The following is a 15,489-nucleotide window of genomic DNA, read 5'->3' on the forward strand; positions in this document are numbered from 1 at the left end:
TTGGCAGACTTGTAACATCTGCTACTCTTCTGGGGAGACGATCTGCAAGACTTGGTTATTTATTTATATTCATTCAGACGGTTGTGAGATCAGATGTTAGAGAGGTCACTGAAACTCTTCCCACAAAGTTGGACCCATAATTGTCCAGAAAAAGTATTAAGATTGGGGCCCCCAATAGTCTATCCCAACCCCTAGTTTAGTAATGTCTTTGTAGTAATTAGTGGTGTGTCCCATGGCTTTTGTCTACTATGACCAGTTGATAAAACAAGTTCTTAATAAATGACACATTGTCCTATTCATGGTAAAGGGATCTGGACTAAAGAATGAATTCATAAATAACACTTGATGCAAATAGTTTTCTTTACCCTCTTCTCATGGTTTGGAATGATGCATCTGACAAAGTTGGGCTGAGTGTTGTGCAGTGTGGTCATGAGTTTTGCGAGAGACTCCTTGTAGAGCTGTCCCACTGTGCGGAACATTCCCTTCTTGGTCTTTGATCCACTCGAGCTGTCTGACATCTTGACAATGGTGTCAAGACCCACCACTCTGTCAGCTGAAGCATACAAAAACACTGAATCATACACAACAGACAACACTGCATTTGGTCACTATTAAGGTCGGAATTGCAAATGAGAATCTGTTCTTAATTGCCTTACCTGGACTAATAAAGGTTAAATGAATACATCCATACATCCAACCATTTTCTGAGCCGCTTATCCTCAGTATGGTCGCGGGCGTGCTGGAGCCTATCCCAGCTATCATCGGGCAGGAGGCGGGGTACACCCTGAACTGGTTGCCAGCCAATCGCAGGGCACATACAAACAAATAACCATTCGCACTCACATTCACACCTACGGGCAATTTAGAGTTGTCAATTAACCTACCATGCATGGTTTTGGGATGTGGGAGGAAACCGGAGTGCCCGGAGAAAACCCACGCAGGCACGGGGAGAACATGCAAACTCCACACAGGTGGAGCCGGGGATTGAACCCCGGTCCTCAGAACTGTGAGGCAGACGCTCTAACCAGTCGGCCACCGTGCCGCCTAAATGAATACAAATAATTAAATTATTGATGAAATGATTTGTAAACAAATCAAAACTAAACATCACTATAATGACAATTAATAGAGACTTGCTGAGATATAAATTTGGCTAATGTATCATGTAATGTAATGTATAATGTTGAATGTATGTCAGTAATCTCACAATCTTTCCAGAGGTCTTGCACAAATGAGCTGGAGGAGTTATTAAGCAGCGCTGTAACATTGTCATTCAGAGGGTCCATGTTCTTTGTCAGCCAGGCTGTGGCATTGTAGTCCACCTACAAGCAAAAAATATTGATTTAATTTTATTCAGCAGTCTTGGAACAGCTATTTCAGCCACCCCAAAAAAAAGCAAAAACCTAAATCATATCTCAACCTGAATATTTAAGGTTCCTCCTATCCTCACCTTTCCAGCATAGTGAAGAATAGAAAACTCTGTCTTGTCTTTCAGTTGTTTTGGTTTCGCAAATTTAACATGGTTTCCTTGGGTGTTCATGAGTTTTTCTACAAAGGAGACGTCTGTGGCTTTAGGGAACCAGCACTCTTCATCCAGCAAGGCCAGAATGCCTGGAGGGTTGTTCTGCAACCAATATGTATGTAGAGATTTATATGACACACTCACCACATTATGAGGAAGAAAAGCTAGTTGTTACTTTTTCGAGGCCACTCACCGGTCTCTCAATGAGCTCAATGCAGGGCTGCAGGTCCAAACCAAAATCAATAAAGTTCCACTCGATGCCTTCTCTCTGATATTCCTCCTGCTCCAGGATGAACATGGTGTGGTTAAATAGCTGCTGGAGCTTCTCATTGGTGTAATTGATGCACAGCTGCTCAAAGGAGTTGTCCTGCAACAGCCAAGAAATAGAGCAGAGGATACACATCGTTCATAAAAGGGTTTACCTTGTGACATTGTTGCACAATAGAGGTTCATATGTTCATACCTCAAATATCTCAAAGCCAGCGATGTCAAGGATACCCAGGAAGGAGGCCCCTTGGCGTTTGGTCTTGTCCAGGGCTTTGTTGACTCGGCTTAGGATCCAGCGGAACAGGCGCTCAAACACAGCCTTTGCCAGGGCTTCAATGGCAAAGTCAGCCTATGAAGTGCACACGCACATGCACAGACACACACACACAGACACACACACACACACACACACACACACACAAACTTATAAAATGTCATTTCTTGGATTCCTTCCTTCATTGCAGTGTAATTTGTGCAGTACCTGCTCTTTGGTCTGGGCTTTTTGCACCACCTCTCTGCCAACTTTGATACGAGGTGTGAGAATGGCACGAGTGAAGTCTGTCACGTTGATGCCCTGCAGGTGACACACCTTCTGAGCCGCTACAGAGAGGAGAAATGTTTGTATTAAATCACACCATAGTGTCATGCTATTTCCACTTTTCTTGTGTTATATTCTCACCAGCATTTTTATTTCATGTTCGTACTGTATGCCAATAATTAATTTCTTAAGTGGCCTGTAATGCAAAACCCACACCTGCATATCTCATATCAATATTACAAAAAAGGTACAAAAGACAAAATATCTAACCTGTGTTGTCAGGCATGGTGGCCTGCTCCTGGTTTCTTTCTTTTTTAAACTCAATGTTTCCCAGCTGCATGACCGTTGAACACACCTTCATGATATCTAAAACAGTAACACTAGTGGTAAGATTCATTTTCATCCATTTTCTACAGCACTTGTCCTCATTAGGGTTGCCGGTGAGCTGAAGCATATCCCAGCTGATATACAAACAACAATTCACACCTAAGAAGCGCGTTTTTGAAATGTGGGAGGAAGCCTGAATACCTGCAGAAAACCTACACAAGGGGAGAACATGCTAACTCCATACAGGGAAGGCCTGAGCTAGAAGTTGAATTCAGAAAGCTGCCTTGCAGTAAAAAGGAAGAGAAGTGTTACAAATAATTCAGCAATCTGTGGTTCAATTAGTGAGCAAGCATAAATTCAGTCATGTTTCAAGGATCTGAAGAAGTAGTCGCCTATTAGCAGGTTTACAGTACATGCTCTCTGCCAGTCAGTCTGTACTTGGTTTAGGCTTTAATCACTTTCAAACTGCTTTATCAGATTAACAGACTAAAGGAGTTGTAGCAGATGACACCCAATTAGAGTGCACTATACCTATTCGAATGATTGGGCATTATCCTTCAACATCCCATTTAAAGGAAACTAAGGTTAGATCAGACTTGTGATACCAATTCGCTCCTCGTCCGTAAAGCCCATGATGGTCATGGCCTCCAGTGTCTCCTCGTACATCTCATCATCCTGCTGGGCTGGGATCTGGACATGGCCCGCAACTAGGAAGCGGTAGTTACTGAAGGGCTCCAGAAGAAGCTCCTCTGGAAAGATAATAATAAACAATAAATTGCATTGATCTTTTTTCAGGTTTTATCATTAGATCTTAATGTTAGCACCCTACAAATGTACAGGATTAAATTGATGAACTGAATTATAGCGAAGCAATGATATGCCATATAAAGTCAAGTTTTTGAGTTGGAAATGTCCCTTTCAAAAATATCTTCGACAAATGACAGACTTTAAAAACATGTTACCTCGAACCTTATCCTTGGCACCGGCAATCATATAGTAGAAGATATGGAAGGCTCTTTCTATCTTTGCCTGTCTGATACAACGAGACTTCTCCAGAAGGTCTGAGAACTCATTGATTAAAGAACACAAACAAATTCTCAATTTCATCATCCAACTCTGAAGATGGATTCATTAGTGTTTGTGTGTCACCCACCATGTGAACCCTCCTGTGCTAATTAGCTGGACTGAGCACTTCTATGATCATATTACCAAGTCCTAAACTAAATACAACTTCATTTATGCTCTGTAGATCTAAAACAATTGAGGATACAGGTCTCAATATTAGCCCCAACGATGTAGCCTGTCACATCAAAGTTGATTCGAATGAATTTACCCTATGTGAAACACAACAAAAGAAATTAATGGTTCTTCCAGAATAGACAAGGACAAAAATGTCATGCAACAGTAGATTGATACCATTTTTAAGAGCTATTTTAATTATGACACCTTATCTCAAATAATTCCCTTTGACAAAAGGAAAACTCACAAATCTGGAGGAGTTGTCATTTTTGATGGTCTTGGCATTCCCGAAAGCCTCCAGAATGGGATTGGCCTGTAGGAGCTGCTTCTCTAGCTCTCCCTGGTAACAACAACACATTTACTGCACAATTAATGGCCACAGATGGGGTTGATGGGTGTTGAATTGAAATAATGTGTGTCGATTTAAAAAGCTAAAAAGACTCAGAAAGTATTAGAAAAAAAATGGTTAAACCTATTCTTACTAATGAATCTCCAACTACTTGCATGATGTCAACATCTCAGAATTCCATTAAATTATGTAACCAACATCTGACCTGAAGTTGGGAGGCAAATGAGGGGAAGCTGATATATAAACAGATAAGGAGGTCATGTTGGTTCAGCTGAGAATATTACCAGCACATTGCTTCTGAGGCATCCTTCAAGTGAATACATTTGAATGTGCATGTTGCATGTGTCATCTGCCTCACAGTTCTGGGGATCGGGGTTCAAATCCCGGCCCCGCCTGTGTGGAGTTTGCATGTTCTCCCTGTGCCTTAGTGGGTTATCTCCGGGCACTCCGGTTTCCTCCCACATCGCCAAAAAAAAAAGCGTGGTAAGTTGATTGAGGACTCTAAATTGCCCTTAGGTGTGAATGTGAGTGCGAATGGTTGTTTGTTTATAAGCGCCCTGCAAATGGCTGCCGACCGGTTCAGGGTGTATCCCGCACCCTGCCTGCAGTTAGCTGGGATAGGCTCCAGCAGCCCGCGACCCTAGTGAGGATAAGCGGTAAAGAATGGATGGATGGATGTTGTATGTGTTGGCAAACTGCAGTGATCGTGATCCACTAAAATGAAAGTTTACCGTTTTCTCTCAGTGTTGCATCTCTCTCATTGTCTGTGGCACAGGTGCCATCAGGGATTTGGGGCCATGTGAAAAAAAAAATGAACGCAAATGCCACAATTTGAAAATACTATTTTCTACTGCCCCGTCAGTCCTGGGCTCTTAGAATCGTCATCACCCCTTTTCCCCTTCACGATGCCGCTGGTCTGTAGGCTGGTGGGTGGAACCAGGTGATTGGAAAATTTGGGGGACACCTCCTCAATGTGCATTGAGCTAATCCACCTGCTCAAAGGGGTCTTTGTCAGCTTTGAGGCAAGGTCAGACCCTGTCAACCTCTACCCCATTGACGCTCCTGTTTCAAATTAATATTTATATCTATTCTCTATATAGGCTAAAAACTGTCAGAGAACAAGAGGGGTGGCAATGACTGTAGCCTGATTGAAAATAGTGAAGTGATAAGGATGGAATATGTGCAACATGGTGGTAGATCCTGTAAAGCTGAAAAGACTGACAAGATACAGACCAGCTGATGTACTGAAGATCAGAGCTATCAAAGCAGAAAGGATTTTCTTGCTCATTTAAGCTCCTGGGATAGGACACTGGAGAAGAGAAAATGAGAAATAGAGCACAGAAGAGTAGCAAGAAAAAGAATGGGATCGCTCACAACAAGGATTTTTTTGGTATCAAGGTTTACTGCATACTAAATCTAAGAAGTCAAATTAGAAAAGAGAGCCAAAACAATAGTTTTGTTTAGGCGAGGTTGATGGGAGCACACAGTTAACACAAATAAACCAAAATGAATCACACAGATCCAATACACTAACCGGTAACAACATTAGACCAGTTTTAGAGTATATGCAAATAAATTTCTTAAATGATGGGTAGGTATTTTATTGGTGATGTCAGAAGAAAAGCTTAAGATTTAAAAAAAAATACAAATCTGTATCTTTCATAATACGCTTAAATAGTAATAATTTTTTTTATATGTATGTGAATCAGAAGCTACAATATGAAAGTCTTATCCGGACCTGATACAGGATATCACAGCGATGCATTTCAACTATTCTTCAAGTGTGAAATGCTCAGGTCTTGTTAACGCTCTCTCATTAGATTGTATGAGCACCAATGAAATCATGCGTCAAATGTTGTGACCGCTGAGTGTATATAATATTGCAGGGCAGCTCAGAGAGTTTTATTAAAATTTATATTTTTAAAAAGATGGGCGACAGAGAGTTACAATTGCAAATTACAGGACTAAACTAACTATATTAGGTCAGAACAACCAACTGTCCTGGTAACCAAAGGGCAGGAGGTTAGATGAAGAGGAAGAGACGAGGAAAAGGATGTGTTTGAGACACGAGAAGAGTAGATGGGCATGCTCACACTGTGCACATTGATCGGTGAAAGACCCTTTCACTGCTGGGGAGGGTTAATCACATCCCCACCGGCAGTAAAAGGGCGTTCACTAAAGATGTTTGACACCAAACTCAACATAGTAAACCAGCAACGCTAGTTGGCTCTCATTGGGCATTCTGGAGGTTTCAAATGTGACTACGATGTATACTATGATCATGCAAATCCACTTTCACTGGGTATCACAGGAAAAACTAATGTTAGGGGAAACACGCTCTACCGTAAAGATTTGAACCTTAGTGTTGTAATATACTGTACATGTAAAAAAAAGGGTTTTTTGGTAACTGAGTGACACTATCTTCATGCATATTTAAAACTCAGGAAGAAACAAAACAGCACACAGAAAAACACACTTCAGGCATTCCCCTTTACTCACGTAGGCAAACTGTGATCCTGATTGTTGCTATTTGGAGGAAATGGTGATATTCAGAATTAAACTGTGCAGCATCCTAAATATATTAAGAGTGAGGGAACTGGCTGACAGACCCTTACTTTTCATGACAGCATGATCACTTTGCATGCATACTTACAGCACTGCTGTCCTTCTTGCCTTTGTGTGATGAGGCTACTACAGCCAAATACTGGATGACCTTCTTGGTGTTCTCTGTCTTGCCAGCGCCAGACTCCCCACTGAGGAGGAAAAAAGATGTCAAGTGGATGAAAAAGAAAGCTACCTGACTATAAAAAATGGTATCATCCTGGCTCAGAGAAGCAGTAAAAGCTTAGTTTTAAAACAATGTATTGTATAACTGCGATGCTTTTAAACAGAAGCACAAGCTCATCCCTTTTTCCTCCATAAAATGTGGCCTGTGATCTTGGATCCTGAAGAGAAAGACCGAGTTGAACAATCCCAGAGTCACCAGCCATCAGCGTGCACCCAGACCAAGTCCTGGCTCCATAAAAGGCATGAGAGCCTCTGTGTTAGGGTTTGGAAGCTGGAAGAGGATTCAATCTATTTGATCCTGTTCTCATCTGGCATGGACCCACGACTTCCAGACTCCAACTGTTGGCACTAATAGGACTTTTACCTCCATATAGTCCATCAAACTGAAACCATGTCCTGCTCAGTATGAGAACAAGTTTCATAAAACAGGAGACAGCCAAGCTGGTCACAACAGTAGCTACACCAGAACTGCATCATCTGATTGAAGAGCTGTATCAAAACAATGCCATATAAAGACCACGATGCAACCATTTTGACTGAAACTGTCTGATTGATAATCTTTTTTATTGTTCTCTTTACATTTACAGTACATAAATAAGATACTTAAAATCTGCCAAACACCTCAAGATGGTAGAGTTCTATAGCACTTAACTAAAACCACAATATGCAAAATGAGAATATTTTATTGATCCCTGAGGAAAATAAATACACCTACCTTTCAATAATTTGTGGCTTCACTGTAAGGAAACATCATTGTAAGCGTCTATAAAAATGAGCATTAATTATTAATGCAAAATATTTGATTAAGATCTGGAAAAAATATTACACGTTCCTAATAAGGTGTGCATTGTAAGAATGCCCCTGCAAATTATATGAGCCCAAAATGATGTCATCCCTGTATGTTTTCTCACATGGGCCCCGAGTGGTTCAATATGTACACTTCAACAAAATCTTGCCACTATAAAAGCAATAGCTTTAGTCTATCAATCAGGTTTATTCCCACACACATGAACATTAAACAAAGGAAACTGGTGACCCTACTGTGAATGAAATGTCACCATCTCGAAAATGAATTGAGAAGGCACTTTTTCTAAAAAGTAAAATTAAATTACAGAGGACACTAGGGGGGATTTGAATATAGAACCACTGCTGAAATCCCTAAAATCACAAAATTAGTCCACAGCCAAAACTCTGCAATGTATGTGTGACTTTATACTCTTGTCTTTTTAAAAGGCTTTAAATTTAACCCCACATGAGGGAGCATGTCAAATCTGTCTTAAGGGAATTACATAATTTCAAGAATGACCCAGACGCTGTTATTTGTAAAAGTTTGCTTGCTTGTGTTTGGTCGGATTCATAAAATGTTCAGTTCACAAAGTTTGAATGGGAAGTATCCCGAATTGGATGCACACAGTTTCCCAAGTGACAACACACCATATGAAGCCTTCTGTGATGGCTGCTGTAAAAATAACACTGACACACACACGCACACACACCTACACACACACGCACACAACTGCGCACGTCATACATGACATTCCATGTACTTCACCAGAAACATTTCTGCCATATAAGGAGTTGTAGTTTTAACTGAAATGGTAATCTTGACTGCTGGGACATTACAGGGCAAGTGTTCAGCTCTCTTGTGTCATTCCACGTTATCAGTTTAAAATATTTCAAATCGCACGTCACATGTATTTTTTTACATTCATTTAATCTTGTGTATGACAAGCTGTTCATACTGATTCCCCCCTCAGTGCAAAAGCTGGTTTTCTAACATGCTCCAAACACAGAGTGAGATGTAGACAATTAAACATTTCCAACAAACCATTGGATGGGTGTGCTAGATGAGGAAATGGTCGGATTTCATCAAAATATATTCAGAATCCAGGCATCAGTGCTGTAATTTTGGAGCAGAGGGAGCCTAGAGGGCATCACTGCATGGAGAGAAGAGCTCTTCCCATTGTCTTTGGAATGCTGATACGAGAGCATTAAAAGCTTTGACTTTGGCTCCTTGTGTACAGTTAGGTATTCGGACAATTACTTGACTTTTGGGGGATTTTTCAATTTTATGCAATCACAATTGATTTGATATAAAATAATCAAGAAAGTGTTTGAAGTGTAGCCTTTTAGCTTAGACTTAAGAGGTTTCACTAAAATATGGCATTTACCATTTTGGAATTCCAAGACTTATTTTTCAGAGTGAATTTTTCAGGGGCCGTAAAGTGTTCAGACAAAGTAACGCAATTGCAAATGTAACCATAATTTTGCACATAGCAGACAAAGTCTTAAGTCCATGGAGATGCTTTGCCAGGCCTTCACTGTAACCGCCTTCACTTTCTCCTTGTTTGTGGTACCTTGTCTTTAGCAAGTGAAAAGCATGCTGTATTGGATTGATATCAGGCACCTGACTTAGCCATTGAGGAATATTAGATTGATTTGCTATCAAAAAGTATTGACACATTATGGATATATTTACATTTATGTCATTTTGTCCAAATACATTTGAGCCCCTGAAAATGGTGGTCTGCATAAAATGTCTGTAATCCCTAAATGGCAAATGCCATATTTTTGTGAAACTTACTCTTAAAGCTTAAAGAGCCCAGTTTGCCACCGTTTTATTATTGTATTTAAACGCAAAAGCATAGAAACGCTGCCATTGTCCAATCCATACCCCTGGACCTAACTATGTATCATACTTGTTTAAAAGCAAAAGTTAGATAGTAAAACATAAGCCAAATCTTGGACAGAGGTTCAGCATTTATACACGATACAGTGATTTGCTCAAGTTCAACTGAGATTGTAAAGTATTTAAATAAATAAATAAATGAAATGTGTCACATTCAGTCCAAAGATTGCTAGACAGCTTGTCTCTAGATGGCCAATTCAACTGCCAACAAATAGATTGAAACAAATAAACAACAACATGGGGGCCAAACTTCAGGGAGGGTTATCTGGTTTTCCAATCAGTAAACATCCGGACCAAGGGTCTGAGTGGCGAGCCAGGCCACAGTCATCGGGGAGCACTGCAGTCGCTTTAAAGCATTTCCAGAGCACTGCAGTCGCTTTAAAGCATTTCCAGAAGGACTTTTTGGATACAAATATCATAGTAAAACCCAGTATTTGTTGACAAATCAAACAATGTGTGTCCCTTCTTGAATATTTCAAGCAAATAGATTATAGTTATATTTGAACCCTCTTTCCCCTTTCTCTCTAGGAGGGCATAGAGGAGTCTTACTGTATGTGTTTGGATTTTAATCTACACAAGAATTTTGTGACAGTCCTTAGGCAATGCAAAACACGCACGCATGCACACACGCACTCACACACACACACACACACACACACACACAAACACATCATCTGTTTGACATCATGGAAAAAGGTTCAGGGAAAAAAAATTACAGTACGTGGTAGATTGTCACTTACGTGCATAGAATGGATTGGTCCTCACGATCTGCAGACACAAAGAAATTGGATGAGTTTTAACAAACAGAAAATGGAAAATATTTCATTTTGTCCCTTATGTTTGAGTGAGTTGGATGTACAGCTATAAATGTCCTCACGGCTTGACATTAACTAGTTAGCTCACCAGCCACTGTGGCCACCAGTTTCTCCCTTAGAGATAGTGTGAGAAGCTCGGTCATCCGGGAGGATCTCAGAGTAGAGCCGCTGCTCCTCCACATCGAGAGGAGCCAGATGAGGTGGCTGGGGCATCTGATTCGGATGCCTCACAGACGCCTCCCTGGTGAGGTGTTCTGGGCACGTCCCACCGGGAGGAGACTCCGGGGACGACCCAGGACACGCTGGAGAGACTACATCCTTCGGCTAGCCTGGGAACGCCTCGGGAGCCCCCCGGAAGAGCTGGATGAAGTGGCTGGGGAGAGGGAAGTCTGGGCGTCCCTGCTAAAGCTACTGCCCCCGCGACCCGACCTCGGATAAGCGGTAGAAAATAGATGGATGGATGGACAATGCCAAGCCACATTTTGAACGTATTACAACAGCGTAGCTTCATAGTAAAAGTGTGAATACTAGACCTGTCACCCCTTGAAAATGAACTGTGGAGCAACTAAAGTTGTACATCAAGCAAGAATGGCAAAGACTTCCACCTTCGGAGCTTCAACAATCAGCATCCTCTGTTCCCAAACCCTTAGTGAGCGTTGTTAAAAGGAAAGGTGTTGTAACACAGTGGTAAACATGCCCCTGTCCCATCGTTTTTGGAATGTGTTGCAGGCATCACATTCAAAATAAGTGAATATTTGCCAAAATACTAAAGTTTATCAGGTTGAACATTAAATATCTTGTCTTTTTAGTGTATTCAATTGACTATAGGTTGAAAAGGATTTTCTGTTTTTATTTACATTTTACACTAACTTCATTGGAATTGGGGTTTGTGCATATACACAATTTTAGAGAATCTTAATAACAATGATTCATTACATTTTACTGTGTACTGAAACAACTTCCTGAGGAATTCTTTACATTTATTACCTTAGCATGAAAGGCTGATGAGAAAATGCAGCAGTTGGAAGCCCTGTCACGATTGAAGTGTTTCCATAGCTTAGTTTAAGCTCTGCACCACTTTACTTCTCTCCCATGTAAACTGTTAATAGTTTGGCAGTGGGTGTAAAACATTGTGGCCTGTTAGTCACAGCATGATAAATTCCACTGGTTCATTGAATAGAACAACCTCGAGGCAGCTGTGCCTTAAATGAGGGCTGTTTGAAGACATTGCTGATTTATTACAGATAGCAGAAATGTGGCTCGACAGGAGAAGGAAGAGAAGCTCCCAAAACAAACAAACAAATTAACATTAATTCATTCATCTTCCGTACCGCTTATCATCACTTGGGTCGCGGACGTGGTGTAGCCTATCCCAGCTATCTTTGGGCGAGAGGCGGGGTGCACCCTGAACTGGTCGCCAGCCAATCGCAGGGCACATATGAAAAAACAACCCTTCGCACTCACATTCACACCTACGGGGAATTTAGAGTCTTCAATTAACCTACCATGCATGTTTTTGGGATGTGGGAGGAAACTAGAGTACCAGGAGAAAACCCACGCAGGCAACAGGGAGAACATGCAAACTCCATAGAGGCGAGGCCGTATTTGAACCTGGGACCTCAGAACTGTGAGACAGATGTGCGAACTAGTTGGCTACTGTGCCGCCAACATATAAACAAACAAACAAACAAACAAACAAAAACACCACAATTCATGTTCAAAGGGTGAAATTCGACATCAGGACGACATGATAGAATTGTTAAGGTTCAAAATGAAAAGATTCTGAACTATACTTACACTTATACTACCCTGAACAAAACATCTGCTGTATGTGCTTGCATACCAACTGTGCAACCATTTTTTTCTTTCTTATGTTCATTAGGGTTGCGGGTGAGGTGGAAGCTATAGCTGTAAATGTTTAGTGCACTTTAAAATGGAACTAAAACCATGCACAATCAGGTACAATCACAACAAGGGAACTGGGAAATAAGGTTTCATAGATGAGAATATTTTTGGACTCTTTTTTTCAAAATGTTCTGTGTTAGCGCATGCTTTGACGTTAGCAAAAAAGTAAACCTCATGCAAGTCAGTTGAGAAATGATGAAGTTCTGATTTATTTTCGATGTACTGTACATGCATTGCCTTTGATGGGAACGTTGCCCCCGCCATGTAGCTACAGCTCGGGGGCATATTGCGTTTTCTATTCATATCTGTTGTTATAACGTTACATTAATCACATAACCTGTGTGCTAAGGGTAATGTAATTGTCATCGTTAGCATTAAGCTGATGTTAATGTTTACAGCTTGAAGCAAGTAGTTTCATTAACGGGTTACATACTGTATATACAGTATTAGGAGCTAACAAGCCAAATAGCTGACCAAGATGACTTTCCCTTTCCGTCAGTAATTGAATCCGCCACAATGTGCTTGCTTTTTAGATGCTTGTGTATTACTGTTGTGCTGACATGACATTTTGGTGAAATGTTCAAACTTCTGTAGAAAAAAATCCATCCATCCATCCATTTTCTGAGCCGCTTCTCCTCACTAGGGTCGCGGGCGTGCTGGAGCCTATCCCAGCCGTCATCGGGCAGGAGGCGGGGTACACCCTGAACTGGTTGCCAGCCAATCGCAGGGCACATAGAAACAAACAACCATTCGCACTCACAGTCATGCCTACGGGCAATTTAGAGTCTCCAATTAATGCATGTTTTTGGGATGTGGGAGGAAACTGGAGTGCCCGGAGAAAACCCACGCAGGCACGGGGAGAACATGCAAACTCCACACAGGCGGGGCCAGGGATTGAACCCGGGTCCTCAGAACTGTGAGGCTGACGCTCTAACCAGTCGGCCACCGTGCCGCCAGAAAAAAAATCAAATCTTAAAAAATAAACGATGTCATCAATCAAACATTCATCAAGTGGGAGCAGCAGGGGTGTTGGTACTGAGCAAAGTGGCCAAAGAGGCTAGTGGGAGTGGCTGTGCTACCCACCATGGTGGAAATCGACGCACATTTGGTGGGTTGACAGGCTTTAATGTCAAGCCCTGCAGCTGTTACCTTCCAAATGAATGCATTTGGCTGAAATGTAACCATATTTTTTGAAGTTTCAATTCATTTGAATTTCATTTTTTCATCTGAACTTTAACCAATTTTGCTTTTATTCCACTAACATACATTTTAAGAAAACATGTTTGACCAAAGGAGAAAAAGTAATTTCATATTGTTACACTATTCATTTTTATATGACAAATAGCTAAGATTGAATGAAGAAAAGCCAGGCTGATGGGACAGGAAATACTTAATAGACCCCCACCCATCTCTCAACATAGATGTCAACTCCTCCGAGAGAACATCCTCACGTCAGCAAAAGAGCCAGTGGGCATGACCCGTTGGGCCCACTAGCAACGGACTTCATGGGAAAGCGGCCCTTCTGAAGTGAAACCACGGACGAGCTAGCATAGATTCATTTACTGTAAGCACAGCTCTGCCACCAACACTACTGCCACCTCTACGAAACACTGACTTTCCAACAGGGCAGTATATTGACAGAGCTACTGCCAAGATACATTATGATTAGACTCTCCACAGTGCTCTGTGTGTATTAGGCCTGGTGAGACACTGGAATAAAGACCGTACCTTGCATCATGTTTCTGTAGGCGTTGTCTGTGATGGAGTAGATATGTGGGGGGACTTCATGGCGCTTCTTCCCTTTATACATTTCAACAATCTTCTCGGAGTAAATGGGCAACATCTTGTAGGGGTTCACCACCACACAGAACAGGCCTGAGTACGTCTGCGAGGGGTAGCCACGAAGAAGAATGAGATGTTTGTGCATCTTTATGTTCATACATGTTTGATTTTATTTTCTATGAGAACAGTATCAGATCAGATTAGGATTAGAAAGTCAATCAAGATGTTTTGAATGAATGTATTTTGGCACATACTTACGTAAATAAGGCCCGAGAAGTACCTCTCACGGATATTGTGCAGCACTGAGGCCTCGTTGAGGCAGGTAAGCTCGGCCATGTCTTCCACCTTGCTGAACTTGGGTGGGTTCATCTTCTGGATGTCGTCCTTGTTGACCGTCGCCTTCTTGCCATTGTCGGCCAGCTCCACCAGGACCTCATCCCCGTGCTCCTCCTTGATGCTCGCAGCCTCAAAGCCATGTCTCTCTGAGGGGATCCAAACCAGCTTCTTGGCTGCCCAGTCGGCCTGAGCCATGGGGCTGTTCAGGAAGTCCTTGTCAACAAAGAGGAACTTCTCGTCCTCGTTTGGCCCCTTCTTGGACATCTTTGGATCAGGTTCGGGCGCCAACTGGTGAAGAAAACAAAACAACAAAAAACAAAACAGAAGTTAGGCAAAAAAATTAGAACTGATCTTGAGAAGGAACCGGTTGCGGGAGAGAGTTTGACGCAATATTGAAATAAAATGACTGGAGTGTTTCTCTATATCCGTAACAACCAGTAACAATTACAGACAGAACAGAATTGTCAAAACGCCCAGGCCACCAGCTTTGTTGCTCTTCAAATCTGTCGTTTCTGTACTATAAAACAGATCGTAAGATCAGAAAATCATTAGCTCGAGGTTCCATTCCATAAAGATTTTGGAGGCAGGTTCCTGCAATTGTGTGTGACAAATGTTGCGTGTTGTCTGTATTCTGATAAAAAAAAAAAAATCTGAGAAATAATTAAGGTCATTAAAGCGTTGCTAAAAAAAAAAAAAGAAAAAAAATACATTGATGCAGAAGATGTTTGCACAATAATTTGGGCAAAATAGTAATGGTACTCTCTGATCTTCTTTGCCCTGTCAGTGTTTCAACATATTTCCTTCACTAGTACTCCAGTTTGACAAAACCCCAGTCAATTATCCCTAAAAGTTGCAGATGTGGAATTGACTGTCATTTTTGAAAACTGATTTATCTGTGAAAACCCCAAAAACAGTTCAGCTCCATGACATTTA

General features: G+C 41.5%; 1 protein-coding gene across 3 annotated transcripts in view; it reads right to left on the reverse strand.

Moving 5' to 3' along the window:
• Positions 1-15,489, reverse strand: part of myh11a (myosin, heavy chain 11a, smooth muscle) — a 32,368-nt gene that overhangs the window by 13,770 nt on the left and 3,109 nt on the right. For 2 of the 3 annotated variants that reach the window (XM_061769739.1, XM_061769741.1), the window contains exons 2-17: positions 14,479-14,844; positions 14,167-14,323; positions 10,459-10,486; positions 6,896-6,995; positions 6,742-6,768; positions 4,141-4,233; positions 3,925-3,988; positions 3,617-3,715; positions 3,260-3,403; positions 2,598-2,693; positions 2,271-2,389; positions 1,986-2,138; positions 1,716-1,889; positions 1,451-1,624; positions 1,208-1,322; positions 366-553 (exon numbers count right to left, since the gene is read on the reverse strand). In XM_061769739.1, the coding sequence (XP_061625723.1) occupies positions 366-553; positions 1,208-1,322; positions 1,451-1,624; positions 1,716-1,889; positions 1,986-2,138; positions 2,271-2,389; positions 2,598-2,693; positions 3,260-3,403; positions 3,617-3,715; positions 3,925-3,988; positions 4,141-4,233; positions 6,742-6,768; positions 6,896-6,995; positions 10,459-10,486; positions 14,167-14,323; positions 14,479-14,820 (2,073 nt within the window). In that variant the 5' untranslated portion in view covers positions 14,821-14,844. The remainder of the gene's footprint in view (positions 1-365; positions 554-1,207; positions 1,323-1,450; positions 1,625-1,715; positions 1,890-1,985; positions 2,139-2,270; positions 2,390-2,597; positions 2,694-3,259; positions 3,404-3,616; positions 3,716-3,924; positions 3,989-4,140; positions 4,234-6,741; positions 6,769-6,895; positions 6,996-10,458; positions 10,487-14,166; positions 14,324-14,478; positions 14,845-15,489) is intronic. The other variant, XM_061769740.1, reaches the window with a different exon arrangement.

This window comes from Phyllopteryx taeniolatus, chromosome 4, assembly GCF_024500385.1.
Source record: "Phyllopteryx taeniolatus isolate TA_2022b chromosome 4, UOR_Ptae_1.2, whole genome shotgun sequence".
Taxonomy (NCBI): domain Eukaryota; kingdom Metazoa; phylum Chordata; class Actinopteri; order Syngnathiformes; family Syngnathidae; genus Phyllopteryx; species Phyllopteryx taeniolatus.